We start from the raw sequence: 15,252 nt of genomic DNA on the forward strand, positions 1-15,252 counted from the left end.
GTGTCCAGCTATGGGAAGGGGGTGACATCCGTGTTTCCTCTCCAGGCCTCTCAGGAACCTGGAGCTCCTCGGCCAACAGCATCCTCCACATAGACCCCAAGACGGGTGTGGCTGTGGCACGGGCCGTGGGATCTGTGACAGTTTACTACGAGGTCGCTGGGCACCTGAGGACCTACAAGGAGGTAGGCTTCAAGCAACGGAGGCAGAAGTGGCTCAGTGGCCTGTGAGGTGGGCCTGACCTTCTGGGAGGATTATGAAGACTTTTCCTTTTAGAGAAAAACCGTCTGAGGGCTTGGGGTCTGGGAGTCATGAGTCTGGGACTGGCCACTTGCTGACTCTGACGTGGGGACAAGCTCCCTTTTCTTTCTAGGCCTCAGTCTGCCCATGTTCAAGAGGGTGTGATGAGGACAGGCAGCCTTGTAGGGTGGACTCCAGCTCCCATGGGCTTGGTTCTGGCAACCCCGGAGTGGGCACTTCCTGGGAGCCGGTGCTTCCCTGTCACCTGCAAGGTTAAGACTCCCTGTGCAAGTCACCTTTTGAGTCTGGAGGCAACAAAACCTGCTGTCTCTTCCATTCATCTCCAGTTGAGAATGAATCAGTGGGCCGAGTCTGACTGAGATCCAAATGCATCTCATTTTTAGAGGCAGCATGTGCTTTATGGAACCTAGCAGTTTAACCTAATAGTTTGCATATTTAGTGCTGCAGCTCTGCGGTTTGGGCGAGCCAGTTGCAGACAGAGGCATCCTCTGACAATACAGCTGTGCTCTCCTGGAAAGAGCCTCTGATCAGGGGATGGGGTAGCATGGACAAAGGTGTGCAGGGTTCAAGGGCAGAGCATGGGGGGCTGGAACAGAGGGTGTGGGAGAAGCATGGTCTGGCTTTGTGATCAGATCAGAAAATGCACTGGATTCCAGGCAGTTTGGTGCAGGTTGACAGTGGGGCATCTAGAGCCAGACAGTCTAGGTCAAATCCCAGCTTGGCCACTACAAGGCTATGACTGAGCAATCACTGAGTCTCGCTATGCCCCGGTTTTCTCGTCTGTATAATGGGGATGATAGCGTTGTGAGGATTCAGTGAGTTAGCACGTGGGAAGCCCCTAGGGTGGTGCTCAGCTCCTAGCCAGTGCTCAGCAGAAATTAACTGCTGCTGCTCCTGTTCCAGGGTGAAGGGGTAGAAGCTTATGCCACACTCAGTGGAGTTTTTTAAACAGTGCTATAGACCAAGGCTGTGTTTGCTGAGGTTACCTGGCTCCTGGAGGAGCTCGAGAGAGCAGTGGCTGCAGGGTAACTGGCCAGAGACTGAGGCCAGGCCCTCAGCTGGGTTCATGGGGTGTGGCAGAATCTAAAGGCAGGTTTGGGAGAGATAGGAGGGAGGGAGGCACATCAGAGCTCCATGAGCATCCAGAAGTGGGGCTGGAGGGGAGGAAGGGCTTGGGGTGACCAGGCTGCTACTGGTCCTTTGTTAAGAGGGGCACACAGAGGTGGGTAGGCCTGCAGGGAGGTGAGGAGCCTGGGCCAGGGAGCTAGAGATGTCACAGCTCTCCCAGGAGAGGCAGGGAGCGCAGCTGGGCGGGTGCGGCAGAAGCACTGTGAAGAAGGCTGGACAGGGTGGGGGCCTCACTCCAGAGGTGGCTTCTGAAGCCCTGGGAGTGGGTGGGAGCACACAGGCACTCCGGGAGTGCAGGTAGGAGAGGGACCAGGAGGCCTTGGGCACTCTCTGAGAGTGGACAGGGAGGAAGGGGAGAGGAGAGCCAGGGTTGGGGGGTCCCAGGCTAGGGAGTGGGACACAGCCTCTGTCAGTCCCTGGAGGTGAGTTTGACAGTGATGCAGGCCTGGTCACCTACAGCTCTGCATGGGGCACATCCCTGGGACCTGCAGGGGCTTCGATCCCATCCCTGCTCTGAAGTTCACCTACTGGTAGAAACCAGATCCCCAGAGGCAGGGACCACTGGTGCCTGCTGAGAGAGGGAGGGGGGCCTTCAGCTGCAGGAAGTGGACTTGGGCCTGAAGGGTGGATGGGGCTGGGCTCTGCAGAGAAGGTGGGAGGGTGTCCTAGCCAAGGGACTGCAGGGAGGTCACCAGCCTGGGGCTGTTTGGATGTGGCCAGGTGCAGGATGGGCCCGGGGGAACAGCTGGGAAAATCTGGGCAGACTGGATTCTGGGTGGGGTGCGGTGCTGTACTACAGAGAAGTGATCCTGGCTGTCCCAAGAGCCAAAATCCTCAGCCCACCCAGATCGATTAATGAATTCAGGCCCGCTGCTCAGCGTCTAGTTGGCTGCTGGGAGAAGCAGCTTATTCAATGGGAGAACTGAGCTGTGAAGTCTGACTAGACTGGGCTCAAACCCCCTCTCTGCCACATTCTAGCAAGGCATTTAGGCTTTGAGCCTTAGCGTTGCCACCTGTGAAATGGGTGACACTGTGTCAGACTGCAGGGTGAGGTCGTGGAAATGCCCAGCATGGACTGGGACATAGGCGGCGCTCCATGAAGCTTCCTTGGCTCCCTCTCTAGGTCGTGGTCGGCGTCCCTCAGAGGATTATGGCCCGTCACCTCCACCCCATCCAGACCAGCTTCCAGGAGGCTACAGCCTCCAGAGTGATTGTTGCCGTGGGAGACAGAAGCTCTAACCTGAGAGGTACTTAATGAGGGGCTTGGGCGGTCTTCAGAGTACCTGGGAGCAGGGAGGTGGCTTCCTGTGTCCTCCAGATGGAGTTTGTCTGCTTTTCCTATTCACACTCACACCAACTCCAGAGAGGGCATTTAGCCCCCACTCGTCCACTCCTTCCAGCGTTTCTGAACTTAGAGTCCTCCAAAAGCTGAGCCAGTGAAAGGAATCTTCATAATGGAGCCCAGCTCCCGGAAGGTGCCTGTTCTGAACTAGAAATGTGATTTCAGCCCAAGGGCACCCTAGCAAAGAAAGCCACAATTTCCCACCATGAATCCCAGAAACTGATGAATTAGCAGGACTGGTTGCTGGTTTTAATTTTTGTAATGACCTCTCCCAGGTCATGCATAGAATGTTGAATCCCATCCCCTGCCCATGACAGCCCTGAACAGCAGCTGCCAGAAATAAGTAAGTCAGCCGGGCGCCGGGTGGAGTTCGCTTCCGTAATCCCAGCATTTTGGGAGGCCGAGATCGAAAGGGACGACGAGTCAGATTGAGACTATCCTGGCTAACACGGTGAAACCCTCGTCTACTGAAAAGGTCACAAAAACTAACCGGGCAAGGTGGCAGGCGCCTATAGTCCCAGCTACTCCGAGGCTGAGGCAGAGAATGGCATGGACCCGGAGGCGGAGCTTGCAGTGAACTGGAGATCCGCCACTGCACTCCAGCCTGGGTTGGCTACAGACAGACCTCGGGTCTCAAAAAGAAAAAAAAAAGGAAATAAGTAAGTCAACAGGGCTGTTTTCTTACACCACTTCACTGGCAGAGTGAAGCACCGCCCTTCTCATCCTACTTAATGAAGCAGCTCTGTTCCATCATGGCAGCCTCTGCTCCTTCCTCAGCACAAGTGGACAGCACTGTGCCGTTGCCAAAATGCTGCTCAGGTGTTAGTGGAGAACTAGTACCCTTCAAATGTGCAGAAGTAAATTGCCATTTCCCCTGCTGACAGGGACAGAAGTCAGGCATTAGTGGGCCCGGCCCATCTGCTGTGCCCCTGGATACAAGGTCTGGAACAGATGCTGAAATTCTGACTTGAAGCTCCCTGTGATGCCGAATGGCGCCCTCTTCCATATGATGTGTCCTTGGCTTTACCAATCCTGGCTGCATCCCAAAACTTAGAGCAGCCCTGAGGCCCTGCTGGAAGACATGCAAGGGCAGGTGGCATTTGCGGCCCAGCCAGCCTGTGCAGGCCTGATGGAATTCGGTGTGGTGGCCATCGGGCCTGGCCCACACCCTCTCATCTCCCCTCTCTAGGCGAGTGCACCCCCACCCAGAGGGAAGTCATCCAGGCCTTGCACCCAGAGGCCCTCATCAGCTGCCAGTCCCAGTTCAAGCCGGCCGTCTTTGATTTCCCATCTCAAGATGTGTTCACCGTAGAGCCACAGTTTGATGCTGCTCTGGGTAACTGCGAGGATTTGAAAGTGAAAGGGACTTGGAGACAGTCTCTGTCTTCTGGGATCTTGGGGCTTCATGTGCCCAGCTCACCATGGCCGTCTGTCCGGAGGGCAGAGATTGCTAGGAGCCCAGCCTGGGGATTGACTCCAGGGGGACTTGGGAGGACTGCTGGTCACAGAGGGTATCCTAGCTTGGCCAAGGCCTTTACGGGGGATTCCCAGGAGGACTTCTGGAGGAGGTGACTTCTCACCTGGGCTCTGGAGGATGCATAAGAGTACCCTGGTTAGAGAAGCAGGGAGAAGAAATGACATCAGTGCACGGGCAGGAGAGGGGACAAGACAATACACTCTTGTCTCCGCAGGCCAGTACTTCTGCTCAATCACAATGCATAGGCTGACAGACAAGCAGCGGAAGCACCTGAGCATGAAGAAGACAGCTCTGGTGGTCACTGCCTCCCTCTCCAGCAGCCACTTCTCCACAGAGCAGGTGGGAGCCGAGGTGCCCTTCAGCCCAGGTCTCTTCGCCGACCAGGCTGAAATCCTTTTGAGCAACCACTACACCAGCTCCGAGGTCAGGGTCTTTGGTGCCCCGGAGGTTCTGGAGAACTTGGAGGTGAGTGGCATCTGCATGCCTCAGGCCAGGCCAGAGTCAGGGGCGTCAGGAAGGCCCTGGAGGAAGAGGGAATGTGGCGTGGGTGTCCTGGGCCAGCTCTCTTTAAAATTTATTTTTACAATTATAATTTTTAAATTGAAGTACTCTTTCTGTAGCACTATTGCTGTCTCTCAGGCTGCGTGATTGTATTAATTGATCCGACCTCTGCTGTTCTTCCCCAGCTATAAGTTAAGCTTGTGGGGGCAGCACTGAGAACCCAGAAAAGGTGCCAGTGAACGTGTGGTGCGTGGCATGGCCGAATTCAGTGCAGGAGCATCCGCCACAGAGCAGGGAGGAAAGCCCTAATCCCTGCTGGGACAAGTCCCCTCTCTCCAGGCCTCACTTCCCCCATGACTAAGTCGTGGGGTGGAGTTGGGGGGTGAATGATCCCTCAGGCCCGGAGCCTAGCAGGCTGGGAAGAGTTCTGGGGTGAGAGAACCAAGGAGTTCCTCGGCATTTCCACCTGCTCATCCTCCTGCCTTGCTGCAGCCAGCGTGACGGCATGTTCTCCCGCAGAGGCAGGGAATGCCCAGCATCGCCAATGAGGGAGGAGGGCCGGCCCGCTGGCGGCTGCTGGCGACCAGCCATGAGCAGAGCTCGGGCTGCTGCCTTGGAGAGCTGGTGCTTGGTGATATTTCGTGTTGGTTTAGCCTTTTTTTTTTTTTTTTTTTTTTTTGAGACGAAGTCTTGCTCTGTCGCCCAGGCTGGAGTGCAGTGGCACTATCTTGGCTCACTGCAATCTCCACCTCCCAGGTTCACGCCATTCTCCCCCCTCAGCCTCCCGAGTAGCTGAGACTACAGGCGCCCAGCACCACACCCGGCTATTTTTTTGTATTTTTAATAGAGATGGGGTTTCACCATGTTAGCAAGGATGGTCTCAATCTCCTGACCTCGTGATCCGCCCGCCTCAGCCTCCCAAAGTGCTGAGATTACAGGCTTGAGCCACTGCGCCTGGCCTGGTTTAGCATTTTTGTAAGCAGCAGTTGGTTTTTTTTTTTTTGAGACGGAGTCTCACTCTCTGTCAGCTCAGCGCCTGAGTGCAGTGGCTCTGATCTCGCCTTCTCACTGCAAACTCCTCGGGCCTCCCCGGTTTAGCTATTTGCCTCAGCTCCTGCGCGGGGCTTGACTATATGCTCACGCACTGCCTCCTCGCTAGTTTTTTTTTTTGTATTTTAGTAGAGATGGGGTTTCCACCGGCTAGCCAGGATGGTCTTGATCTCCTGACCTCGCGGATCCGCCTGCCTCGCCTCCCAAAGTGCTGGGATTACAGGCTTGAGCCACCGCGCCCGGCCAGCAGTTGGTTAGAATTGAATAAACTTGAATTTGATTCTGACATTCATATTGATTTGTCCTTCCCTCAAAAAACACCCTGAGTACGTACAGGGCTTCCCGACTCTGCAGACCACATGCCGTCCATGAGCAGTGCCCAGGTGTCATTACCTGCCAATGAGGTGTGACCTGGGCAGGGATCTCTACTCCATACCCTTGGGCCCCAGGAGGGAAGCCCAGCATGTCAGGCTGAAGCAGGGGTGCTTCCAGAGATGGGCCATGCAGAGCAGCCCTCCCGCCTCGGGGTCCTGAGGCCCCACTCAGTGGTCCCTCCACTGAGTCCCACCCCCAGCTCTGATGTCTCTTCCAGGTGAAATCTGGGTCCCCAGCCGTGCTGGCATTCGCAAAGGAGAAGTCTCTTGGGTGGCCTAGCTTCATCACATACACAGTTGGCATCTCGGACCCCGCGGCCGGCAGCCAGGGCCCTCTGTCCACTACCCTGACCTTCTCCAGCCCCGCGACCAACCAAGCCATTACCATCCCAGTGACAGTGGCTTTTGTGATGGATCGCCGTGGGCCCGGTCCTTGTGAGTTGCAGAATGATGTCATCTGGGACAGACCAGGGTGGGGAGGGACAGGCAGAAGTGGTCCTGGCTATCAGTAGAAACCTGGGGTGTAAGAAATGGAGTAGTCAGAAATGCAGAATGTCCCTCAAAGTGATCACTGCTCATTGGGGCCATGATGCAGACTTTAGTTCCCCAGCTTTCCCATCTGTTCTCAACGGGCCTCCAACCCCGTGGAGGCCCACAGGGACTGTGCCCCTCCTCTGCTCTGCAGCCTGCGCCAGGAGAGGAAGCGGCAGAGTATCAAGAGCAGCTGTGGGCCCGGACCTCCAGCAGGTGGCCTTGCCCTCATCCTTATGTCTAAGAGGGGCCTGTGGACTGCCCTGTGGACATACAGTAGTGCAGGAACATGATGGGACACCACAGTGGGCCTGGTGGTTTTGGTAACTCATCTTCCCATTGATGGCAGATGGAGCCAGCCTCTTTCAGCACTTCCTGGATTCTTACCAGGTCATGTTCTTCACGCTCTTTGCCCTGTTGGCTGGGACGGCGGTCATGATCATAGGTGAGGAGGCTGCATGTATCTCTGGGTCTGTTCCCCTGCCCCCGCCTGCTCTAACCAACCATGTGCTCTTGCAGCCTACCACACTGTCTGCACGCCCCGGGATCTTGCCGTGCCTACAGCCCTCACGCCTCGAGCCAGCCCTGGGCACAGCCCCCACTGTGAGTAACGCCCCTGCAGGCAGAACCAGGCAGAGCTGCTGAGAAAGAAAAGAGCCCTGAGGGAGGGGTCGAGGCTCCTGAACCCGAAGTCTCAACAGGTCCTTGCCTGGGCCAAAGGAGCCTGAGGCCCAGAGGACAGATGTGGGAGCCAGCAGGGTCAGGGCAGAGGGGCTGCCAGTCCCGGTTCAGCAAGAGCTTTCCCCAGGCAGAGCCATGCTGGGTGGAGGTATGGGCAGCAAGGAGCTCTGTCTAGGCAGGGGTGCATGCTAGGACCAGATTCTCACCTGCTGGGGCTGCCTCAGAAGGCTCTAAGCTGGGGTTGGACGAGCTGACTCACAGATGGGGATTCTGGGTAGTTCTGACGAGAAATTTCCCAGAAGAAGGGGCAAATTCGTTTCTTTCAATGGTCCAGCTGTTTCTGGTGACCCTGCACAGCTCCAGGGAGCACCTCACTATGTGAATGCAATTTCTCTCTCAAACAATGCAGTGCCCAGCCTGTAGTGCTGTACGCGAAGGCCCTTTAATGTCTTCTGATTCCCATTTGAGGGTTCTCTCGCCTACACAGAGAGTCCTTGAGCTCGTGTCTGCTGACCTGGGGGCCCATGGACCAGCTTCAGGGGGGTCCCTGAATTTGTTTGAAAGAAGACCCAGTTGTGTGGGTAGAAGCACTTTCCTGAGTAAGGAGAGCCCACACACCCTGGCCTTCTGCCTGACGGCTTCTCCACCTGCGAAGCAGTGCCCAGGGGAGGCCATGGGTGCTCAGCCTTCTCACAGCTCTGCTGCTTTCTGCAGCTGCTCTGGCAGCAGGCACCTGCCCTTTCTAGTTGCCTCTCTCAGTGTGCTCCTCCCTGGGTTTTGGGAGCCACGCCTGGGTCTCTGCAAGGACTCCGGAGCACTGCAGAATCACTGCTCCCCTTGAGGTCTTTGCTCCTGTGGTGCTCTTGCCCAAGGCTGTGTTGCATTCAGATGCACAGGCCCTCCCTGCCACATGCTCCCTGGACAGATGCTGCTGCGGTCCTGAAACTTGAGACTTGTTCTCCCCGGACAGGCTCTGCACTCCTGGGTGTTAGGGTGGCATCCCAGGCCTCTCTGTGTGGATGAGGCCAGCTCAGCAGGTGCCGGTGGACTTCCCTCTGCTGGCCGGGGAGGCCTCGGGGCATCACTATGAGAGTGTCCTGGGTGAGGCAGGCGCCTGCTGAATGCTGGCTGTAACTGAGGAGCGCGGCGCTCTCCCTGGCTCTGCTGCTCACATCGTCTCTCTTCCCATCCTAGATTTCGCTGCCTCATCACCCACGTCTCCCAATGCACTGCCTCCTGCTCGCAAAGCCAGCCCTCCCTCAGGGCTGTGGAGCCCAGCCTATGCCTCCCACTAGGCCGTGTGAAGGTTCCCAGAGAATGGATCTCAGCCGAGCCTCGTGCGCCCCCAAGATGGGAGATCCCTGCTGCATTCACACTGGAACAAGCCCCTCCAGACGAGTGCCCTGGCCAGCTTCACTGCCGTCTCTGTTCACACAGAGCTGTAGTTTCGGCTCTGCCCATTAGCTCATTCTTTTATATAGGAGTTTTAAATGTGTGTTTTTTTCCTTTCAGGTCTTACAAAGCTAAGACTTTTTGGCTCATTCCTTTTTGCATGGTTGTCTAGGGTTTCTGGACAATGTGCTGTTGCATTTTTATTTTCCTAGCCTTGCTGAAATCTCTCCCTTCTCAAGACTTTGAGCAGTTAAAAGTACTCTTTAGAAGTTGTCTATAGGTGACGTTACTGTAGTGGTCTCAGGGAAAGGATTGTCCAGTTACTTTAGGGATTTTTTTGGTGGGGTTTTTCCCCCTGTGAAAACTTACTTTTCCACTAGTCTGGTTGCTGCTAGGAATGTTGGGGAGCAGTGGGACATGAGTGTCCCTGTGTCTGCCCCACTGCCGCAACGGAAGCCTCAGGAACCAGCACCTGGAGGCCGGGATAGCCAACCCCTGGGTGAGCGAGAGACTGGAGAACACGGGAGCTCACCCAGGGCTGCTGCCCGACCACGGGCCACTGTGAACAGACTTCAGTCCTCTGTTTTTGTTTCATAAGCTGTTGAGACATCTGGTGGACTTGGCTTGGGCCCTGCTGGGACATCCCAAGTGTGATCCCTCTCACTCCATCAGGACACCAGGACTGTCCTTAGGAAAATTCCTTGAGATGGCAGCAGGAGTCGTATTTTCTGTGTGTGTGTTTCGGAAAGCTGCTGTGTCCTGCCTCAGCACAAAGACCCAGTGTCATTTGCTCCTCCTGTTCCTGTGCCACTCCAGAACCTCAGCAGATCTGAGCCACCGCCTGCCAGTGTGAGAGGCGGCCACTTTTATGGCAGCTCGTCAGGCGCAGGGCCCCAGGCAGCTTCCCAGCAGGCCCTAGAGCCTGGCCCGGGCCAGTGATGGAGGGCAGCCACCAGCCCAGGGCTGACTCCCCAGGGATCCAGAAGGGACTCCCCAGGGGCTGGGGGAGGAGACCCTTGGAAAAGTCCTCTCTTCCCAGCTCCTGGTTCTGGATGTGAGATTCTCAGATCACAGACGCCTGTGCTCCAGGCTGAGGCTAGGCTACCCTCAGGGAGATCCAGAGACTCATGCCCATGGCCATCCATGCATGGACGCTGTGTGGAGAGTCCAGGATGACTGGGGATCCCGCACAAGCCCCCTTCAGTCCTTCAGCGCTGGGCCATGTGGTTGATTTTTCTAAAGCTGGAGAAAGGAAGAATTGTGCCTTGCATATTACTTGAGCTCAAACTGACAACCTGGATGTAAACAGGAGCCTTTCTACTTGGTTTATTTAATAAAGCTCTATGTGATTTTTTAAGAGGGTGCGATCATTGATGAGACTTCTCTCTGATGGTGATGGTTTCTTCCCTTTACCCATCTATGATACTCTAGGGCCTGGCAGAGCTGGAAGTCTGAGCTTTATTCTCCCCAAGGGGTGAGCATCATTTTCAAGCACGCTCAGGTTGGCAAATCCAAGTGCATCTGGACATAGCCAGATCTTGCCAGCAAGTGAGTGTGCCCAAGAAGGCATGTTGACAAAACCATGTGATGCCACACAGTTCAGCTTTCTGCTCCCAAGCTAACCAAGTGACTCTTTATCTCTAATGGTTGCCAGGAAAGGCTTTTAGCACCATTTAGCACTAAAAATATAGTATATAATATAGTTTTTTCTCTAGAATTCTTAAGTCTGGCCAGAAGTGAACTCTTGTTCTCTGTTTTTCTGTATGTCTTTGTGCATGCTCACACGTGCATCCATGCATCCTGGAAATATTTTGTTGTTGTTGTTGTTGTTTTGAGACGGAGTCTCCTCTGTCGCCCAGGCTGGAGTGCAGTGGCACAATCTCAGCTCACTGCAAGCTCCGCCTCCTGGGTTCACGCCATTCTCCTGCCTCAGCCTCCCGAGTAGTTGGGACTACAGGTGCCCACCACCATGCCTGGCTAATTTTTTGTGTTTTTAGTAGAGACGGGGTTTCACCATGTTAGCCAGGATGGTCTCGATATCCTGACCTCATGATCCACCCGCCTCGGCCTCCCAAAGTGTTGGGATTACAGGCGTGAGCCACTGCGCCCAGCTGCATCCTGGGAATATTACATCACAAGGTCTGCAGACACTCGCTAGCAGGGAGCACTGAACCTGGGGCATCCAGGGTGGGTAGCAGAGGTCTAGGCTGGTGAGAGCTTAGCAATCAGGTAACCAGGAGTCTAGGCCCACCCTGCTCTGGGGCTGGAGAGAAATTGTTTATCTCTCTGGGCCACAGTAGTTTCCTCACCTGCAAAGGGGCGCTCTTGGACATGTGTCCTAGTCACCATCCACCCAGAGTGGCTCCCAGCAGGAAGCAGGTGCTAGATGGCATCACTGTCCCCAGATACTCAGCCTGCCTCTGTGCATGCCCTCTCCCACATGCCTTTGCAGTTCCTTCTGCCCATTGAGGCTAGGTGTGGTCATGTGACTTGCTTTGGTTGGCATGGGTGAGAGGGACGATGGGTCAGTGCTGGGCATCCCTTACCCTTCTTGTGCCCCTGCCATTGATGTAGTAAGCAGGAAGCCCAGGTAGCTGCAGGTCCAAGCAGGAGGAAGGACACCTGCAAGGAACCTGCCCATCCTGGATCACCTGGCCTGCAGCCCATGGCTATGAAAAGAGTGATGGTTCTTGGGGACAGCGTGATAGGCAGCAACGTTCCAGCAACCCGTGACAGATAAGAAACATGCTATGGTTCCCTTCTGGCTGAACGCAGTGAAGGCAGATGTTTTCTGTCTCACGTTCCCTCCCTTTGCGGATTCCCTCTGGGCTGTCTGGTGGGCCCTCTCAGCCCATCCTGCTGGGACAGGGTTTCCTGGGCGTCCCTGGCCGCAGGCCTAGCCAGGCACCCAGTCAGGAACCTCTGAGGATGGGGCACAGCAAGGTTGTGCGATGCTGGACCTGCCCCTCCTGTGCTCCCATCTCCTCTGGGCAAGGGTGTGGTCAGCCACACACTAGAGGCTGCTATGGGGGTGGATGGGAATGTGGCTCCACAGGACACATCGCTCCATCATTGTGGGTCCTGTGCCCACATGAAACCATCCTGCTCAGCCTTACTCTCCATTGCAGCCCTTGTGGCGGGGCCACAGTGGGAAGGATGTTCTCAGGATGGTTTTTGGAATGAATGCATGAGTGAATCCCCACGAAGGAATGTGATTTTGGGTTTCCCCAACTCTGGGTTCTAGTTTCTGGAACATCCTGAACCTCAGGTCAGTGTGGGGAGGAGCAGGGGCCAGGGGACAGGTGGAAGCTGAAACTCACAACAGGCTGAGAGTGGCCACCAGGCACAGCCCAGGGAGAATCGGCTGAAGGGAGGTACCACAGGACAGAAAACAAGAGAGGGCTGACTCAGTCTCTTCCAAACCACTCCTCTCAGCCACCTCCAAGCCACCTGGGCTAGAGCCAAACAAAGCCAACTTGACAGAACCACCTCTGGCCACCAGCATGGCTCCCAGCAGCCTGTGTAGATCTGCCTAGATGGTTGGAAGAAGCCAAGAGGCAGGGCGAATGCTCAGAGCCGCTGCTGTTTCCTGCACGCCACCCGCTAGCACATGCTGAGCATTTCCAGTCACCAGCTCACTTCATCCCCGCCACAGCCCTAGGAGGCAGGCCCAGCCACCTACAGATGGGGAAACTGAGGCCCACAAGGTGAAGCCACTCACCTGGTCACACGCTGGCAAATGGCAGAACCAGGATTCAAATCCTGGTTGACTGGCACCAGAGTTTGCTCCCCCAATGTGTACCTTCTTCTACCCTCCTGGGTAGGGGCATTCACTGTGGGAGCCTTTCACCCACTTCCCTCAGACCAGCTCAGCTGTAGACTGTCATGAATTATTTTATAATCATAAGGAAGACATTTTGCTGGGCATGGTGGCTCACGCCTATAATCCCAGCACTTTAAGAGGATGAGGCAGGCAGATCACTTGAGGTCAGGAGTTCGAGACTAGCCTGGCCAACATGGTGAAACCCGGTCTCTACTAAAAATAAAAAAATCAGTCAGGCATGGTGGCACGTGCCTGTAATCCCAGCTACTCAGGAGGCTGAGGCAGGAGAATCACTTGAACCTGGGAGGTGGAGGTTGCAGTGAGCAGAGATTACACCACAGCAAGATTCCATCTCAAAAAAAAAAAAAAAATTATTTAACATAAGAAAAAATTTAACATAGAAAAATATCTTTTACAAGGAAAAATGTTTTTCATAAAAAATTAAAAGGCCGGGCACGGTGGCTCACATCTGTAATCCCAGCACTTTGGGAGGTTGAGGCAGTGGATCACGAGGTCAGGAGATCAAGACCATCCTGGCTAACATGGTGAAACCCCGTCTCTACTAAAAGTACAAAAACTTAGCCAGGCATGGTGGCGGGCACCTGTAATCCCAGTTACTTGGGAGGCTGAGGCAGGAGAATGGTGTAAACCTGGGAGGCAGAGCTTGCAGTGAGCCAAGATCGCGCCACTGCACTCCAGCCTGGGCAACAGAGCGAGACTCCATTTCAAAAAAAAAAAAAAATTAACAAAAATTTTTTATAAAAAAAATAATTTGGCCTGGCACTGTGGCTCACGCCCGTAATCCCAGCACTCTGGGAGGCCGAGGCAGGTGGATCACGAGGTCAGGAGATCGAGACCATCCTGGCTAACTTGGTGAAACCCTGTCTCTACTAAAAATACTAAAAATTAGCCAGGCATGGTGGCGGGCGCCTGTAGTTCCAGCTACTCAGGAGGCTGAGGCAGGAGAATGGCGTGAACCGGGGAGGCAGAGCTTGCAGTAAGCCGAGATTGCGTCACTGCACTCCAGCCTGGGCGACAGAGCGAGACTGCATCTCAAAAAAAAGAAAAAAGTTTTGGCCGGGCACAGTGGCTCATTCCTGTAATCCCAACACTTTAGGAGGCTGAGGTGGGCAGGTCATTTGAGGTCAGGAGTTTGAGACCAGCTTGGTCAACATGGTGAGACCCTGTCTCTACTAAACACAAAAATTAGCTGGGCATGCTGGCATGCGCCTGTAATCCCAGCTACTTGGGACGCTGAGACAGGAGAATCCCTTGAACCCGGGAGGTGGAGGTTGCAGTGAGTCCAGTGAGACTCCATCTAAAAGAGAGAAAAAAAGAAAAAAACTTTTAACAGAAAAGTACAACAAATAATATAACAAACCCCCATGCCTACTACTCAATGTAGGCTTTTGTTAGCATGATCTTATAGGCTTCCACGGTGTGTTTTGTTTTTCAAAAAATAGACCAAAAAAAACCACCAAAACCAAAAACAAAAAACCCTACTGTTATAACTTCTCTCATGTAACCTCTACCTTCTAGCCCTTCATCTTTTTTTTCCCTTGAGATGGAGTTTTGCTCTTGTTGCCCAGACTGGAGTGCAATGGCGCGATCTCAGCTCACTGCAACGTCCGCATCCCGGGTTCAAGCACTTCTCCTGCCTCCGCCTCCCAAGTAACTGGGATTACAGGTGCCCATCACCACACCCGGCTAATGTTGTATTTTTTTTAGTAGAGACAGGGTTTCTCCATGTTGGTCAGGCTGGTCTTGAACTCCCAACCTCAAGTGATCCACCTGCCTCGGAATCCCAAAGTGCAGGGATTACAGGCGTGAGCCACTGTGCCCGGCTCTCGTTTTTCTCTTCATAGGCTACTACTTTTGTAAGTTTGGAGCCAATCTTTCCAAAGCAACTCTTATTATTAAAAAGCATCAGTAAGGTCGGGTGCAGTGGCTCACATGTGTAATCCCAGCACTTTGGGAGGCCAAGGCAGGTGGATCACCTGAGGTCAGGAGTTCAAGACCAGCCTGGCCAACATGGCAAAACCCGGTCTCTACTAAAAATACAAAAATTAGCCGGGCGTGGTGGCACACACCTGTAGTCCCAGCTACTGGGGAGGCTGAGGCAGGAGAATCACTTGAACCCAGGAGGTGGAGGTTGAAGTGAGCCGAGGTTTTGCCATTGCACTCCAGCCTGGGTGACAGAGCAAGACTCCCTCTCAAAATAAATAAATAAATAAATAAATGTTTTTTTTTAAAGCATCAATAAATAAAATATTGTTTTGTGTGTCCTTTTTAAATGTTCATGTAACTGTTCTCTTACTTTGTAACATTCAGTGGAATGCTTTTTTCTCTTCGGTGTTGTCTACTTTCCCATCATAAAGCTGCACCTCAGTTTAATTCCTCTTTTCCCCATTGTTGGACAGAAAGGTTGTTTCAGGTTTTTACTATGATCAACAGTGCTGCAGTGAACATGCCTGTCCAAGACTCCATTGAGTACAGGGGCCAGAGTCTCTCTAGGGTGGATAGGAGGGAGTGGAATTACTGGGTGAAACAGGGTGCCCATTATCCATTTTGCTTGATGCTGCCAAATTAATTTCCAAAGCATTGTACCAATTTTCACACCCACCAGCTAGATATCAATTTCTGTTTCCCCTTACTTCCCAACACGTAATACTGCCATATGTGTATGCTTACTTTT

The 15,252-nt window shown here is 54.0% G+C and overlaps 1 protein-coding gene across 6 annotated transcripts in view; it reads left to right on the forward strand.

Annotated features, from left to right (window-relative positions):
- NUP210 (nucleoporin 210) overlaps positions 1–10,091 on the forward strand; it is a 102,899-nt gene extending 92,808 nt beyond the window's left edge. Inside the window, exons 33-40 of one of the 6 annotated variants that reach the window (XM_003894064.4) lie at positions 46–182; positions 2,510–2,633; positions 3,918–4,064; positions 4,420–4,670; positions 6,349–6,565; positions 7,011–7,106; positions 7,181–7,264; positions 8,537–10,091. In XM_003894064.4, the coding sequence (XP_003894113.2) occupies positions 46–182; positions 2,510–2,633; positions 3,918–4,064; positions 4,420–4,670; positions 6,349–6,565; positions 7,011–7,106; positions 7,181–7,264; positions 8,537–8,637 (1,157 nt within the window). In that variant the 3' untranslated portion in view covers positions 8,638–10,091. Of the gene's footprint in view, positions 1–45; positions 183–2,509; positions 2,634–3,917; positions 4,065–4,419; positions 4,671–6,348; positions 6,566–7,010; positions 7,107–7,180; positions 7,265–8,536 lie in introns of those variants that run through there. The other 5 variants (XM_021934166.2, XR_002520308.2, XR_002520309.2 and 2 more) reach the window with 5 other exon arrangements.
- Positions 10,092–15,252: the final 5,161 nt, after the last annotated feature.

The sequence above is a fragment of the Papio anubis genome, chromosome 2, assembly GCF_008728515.1.
Source record: "Papio anubis isolate 15944 chromosome 2, Panubis1.0, whole genome shotgun sequence".
NCBI lineage: Eukaryota > Metazoa > Chordata > Mammalia > Primates > Cercopithecidae > Papio > Papio anubis.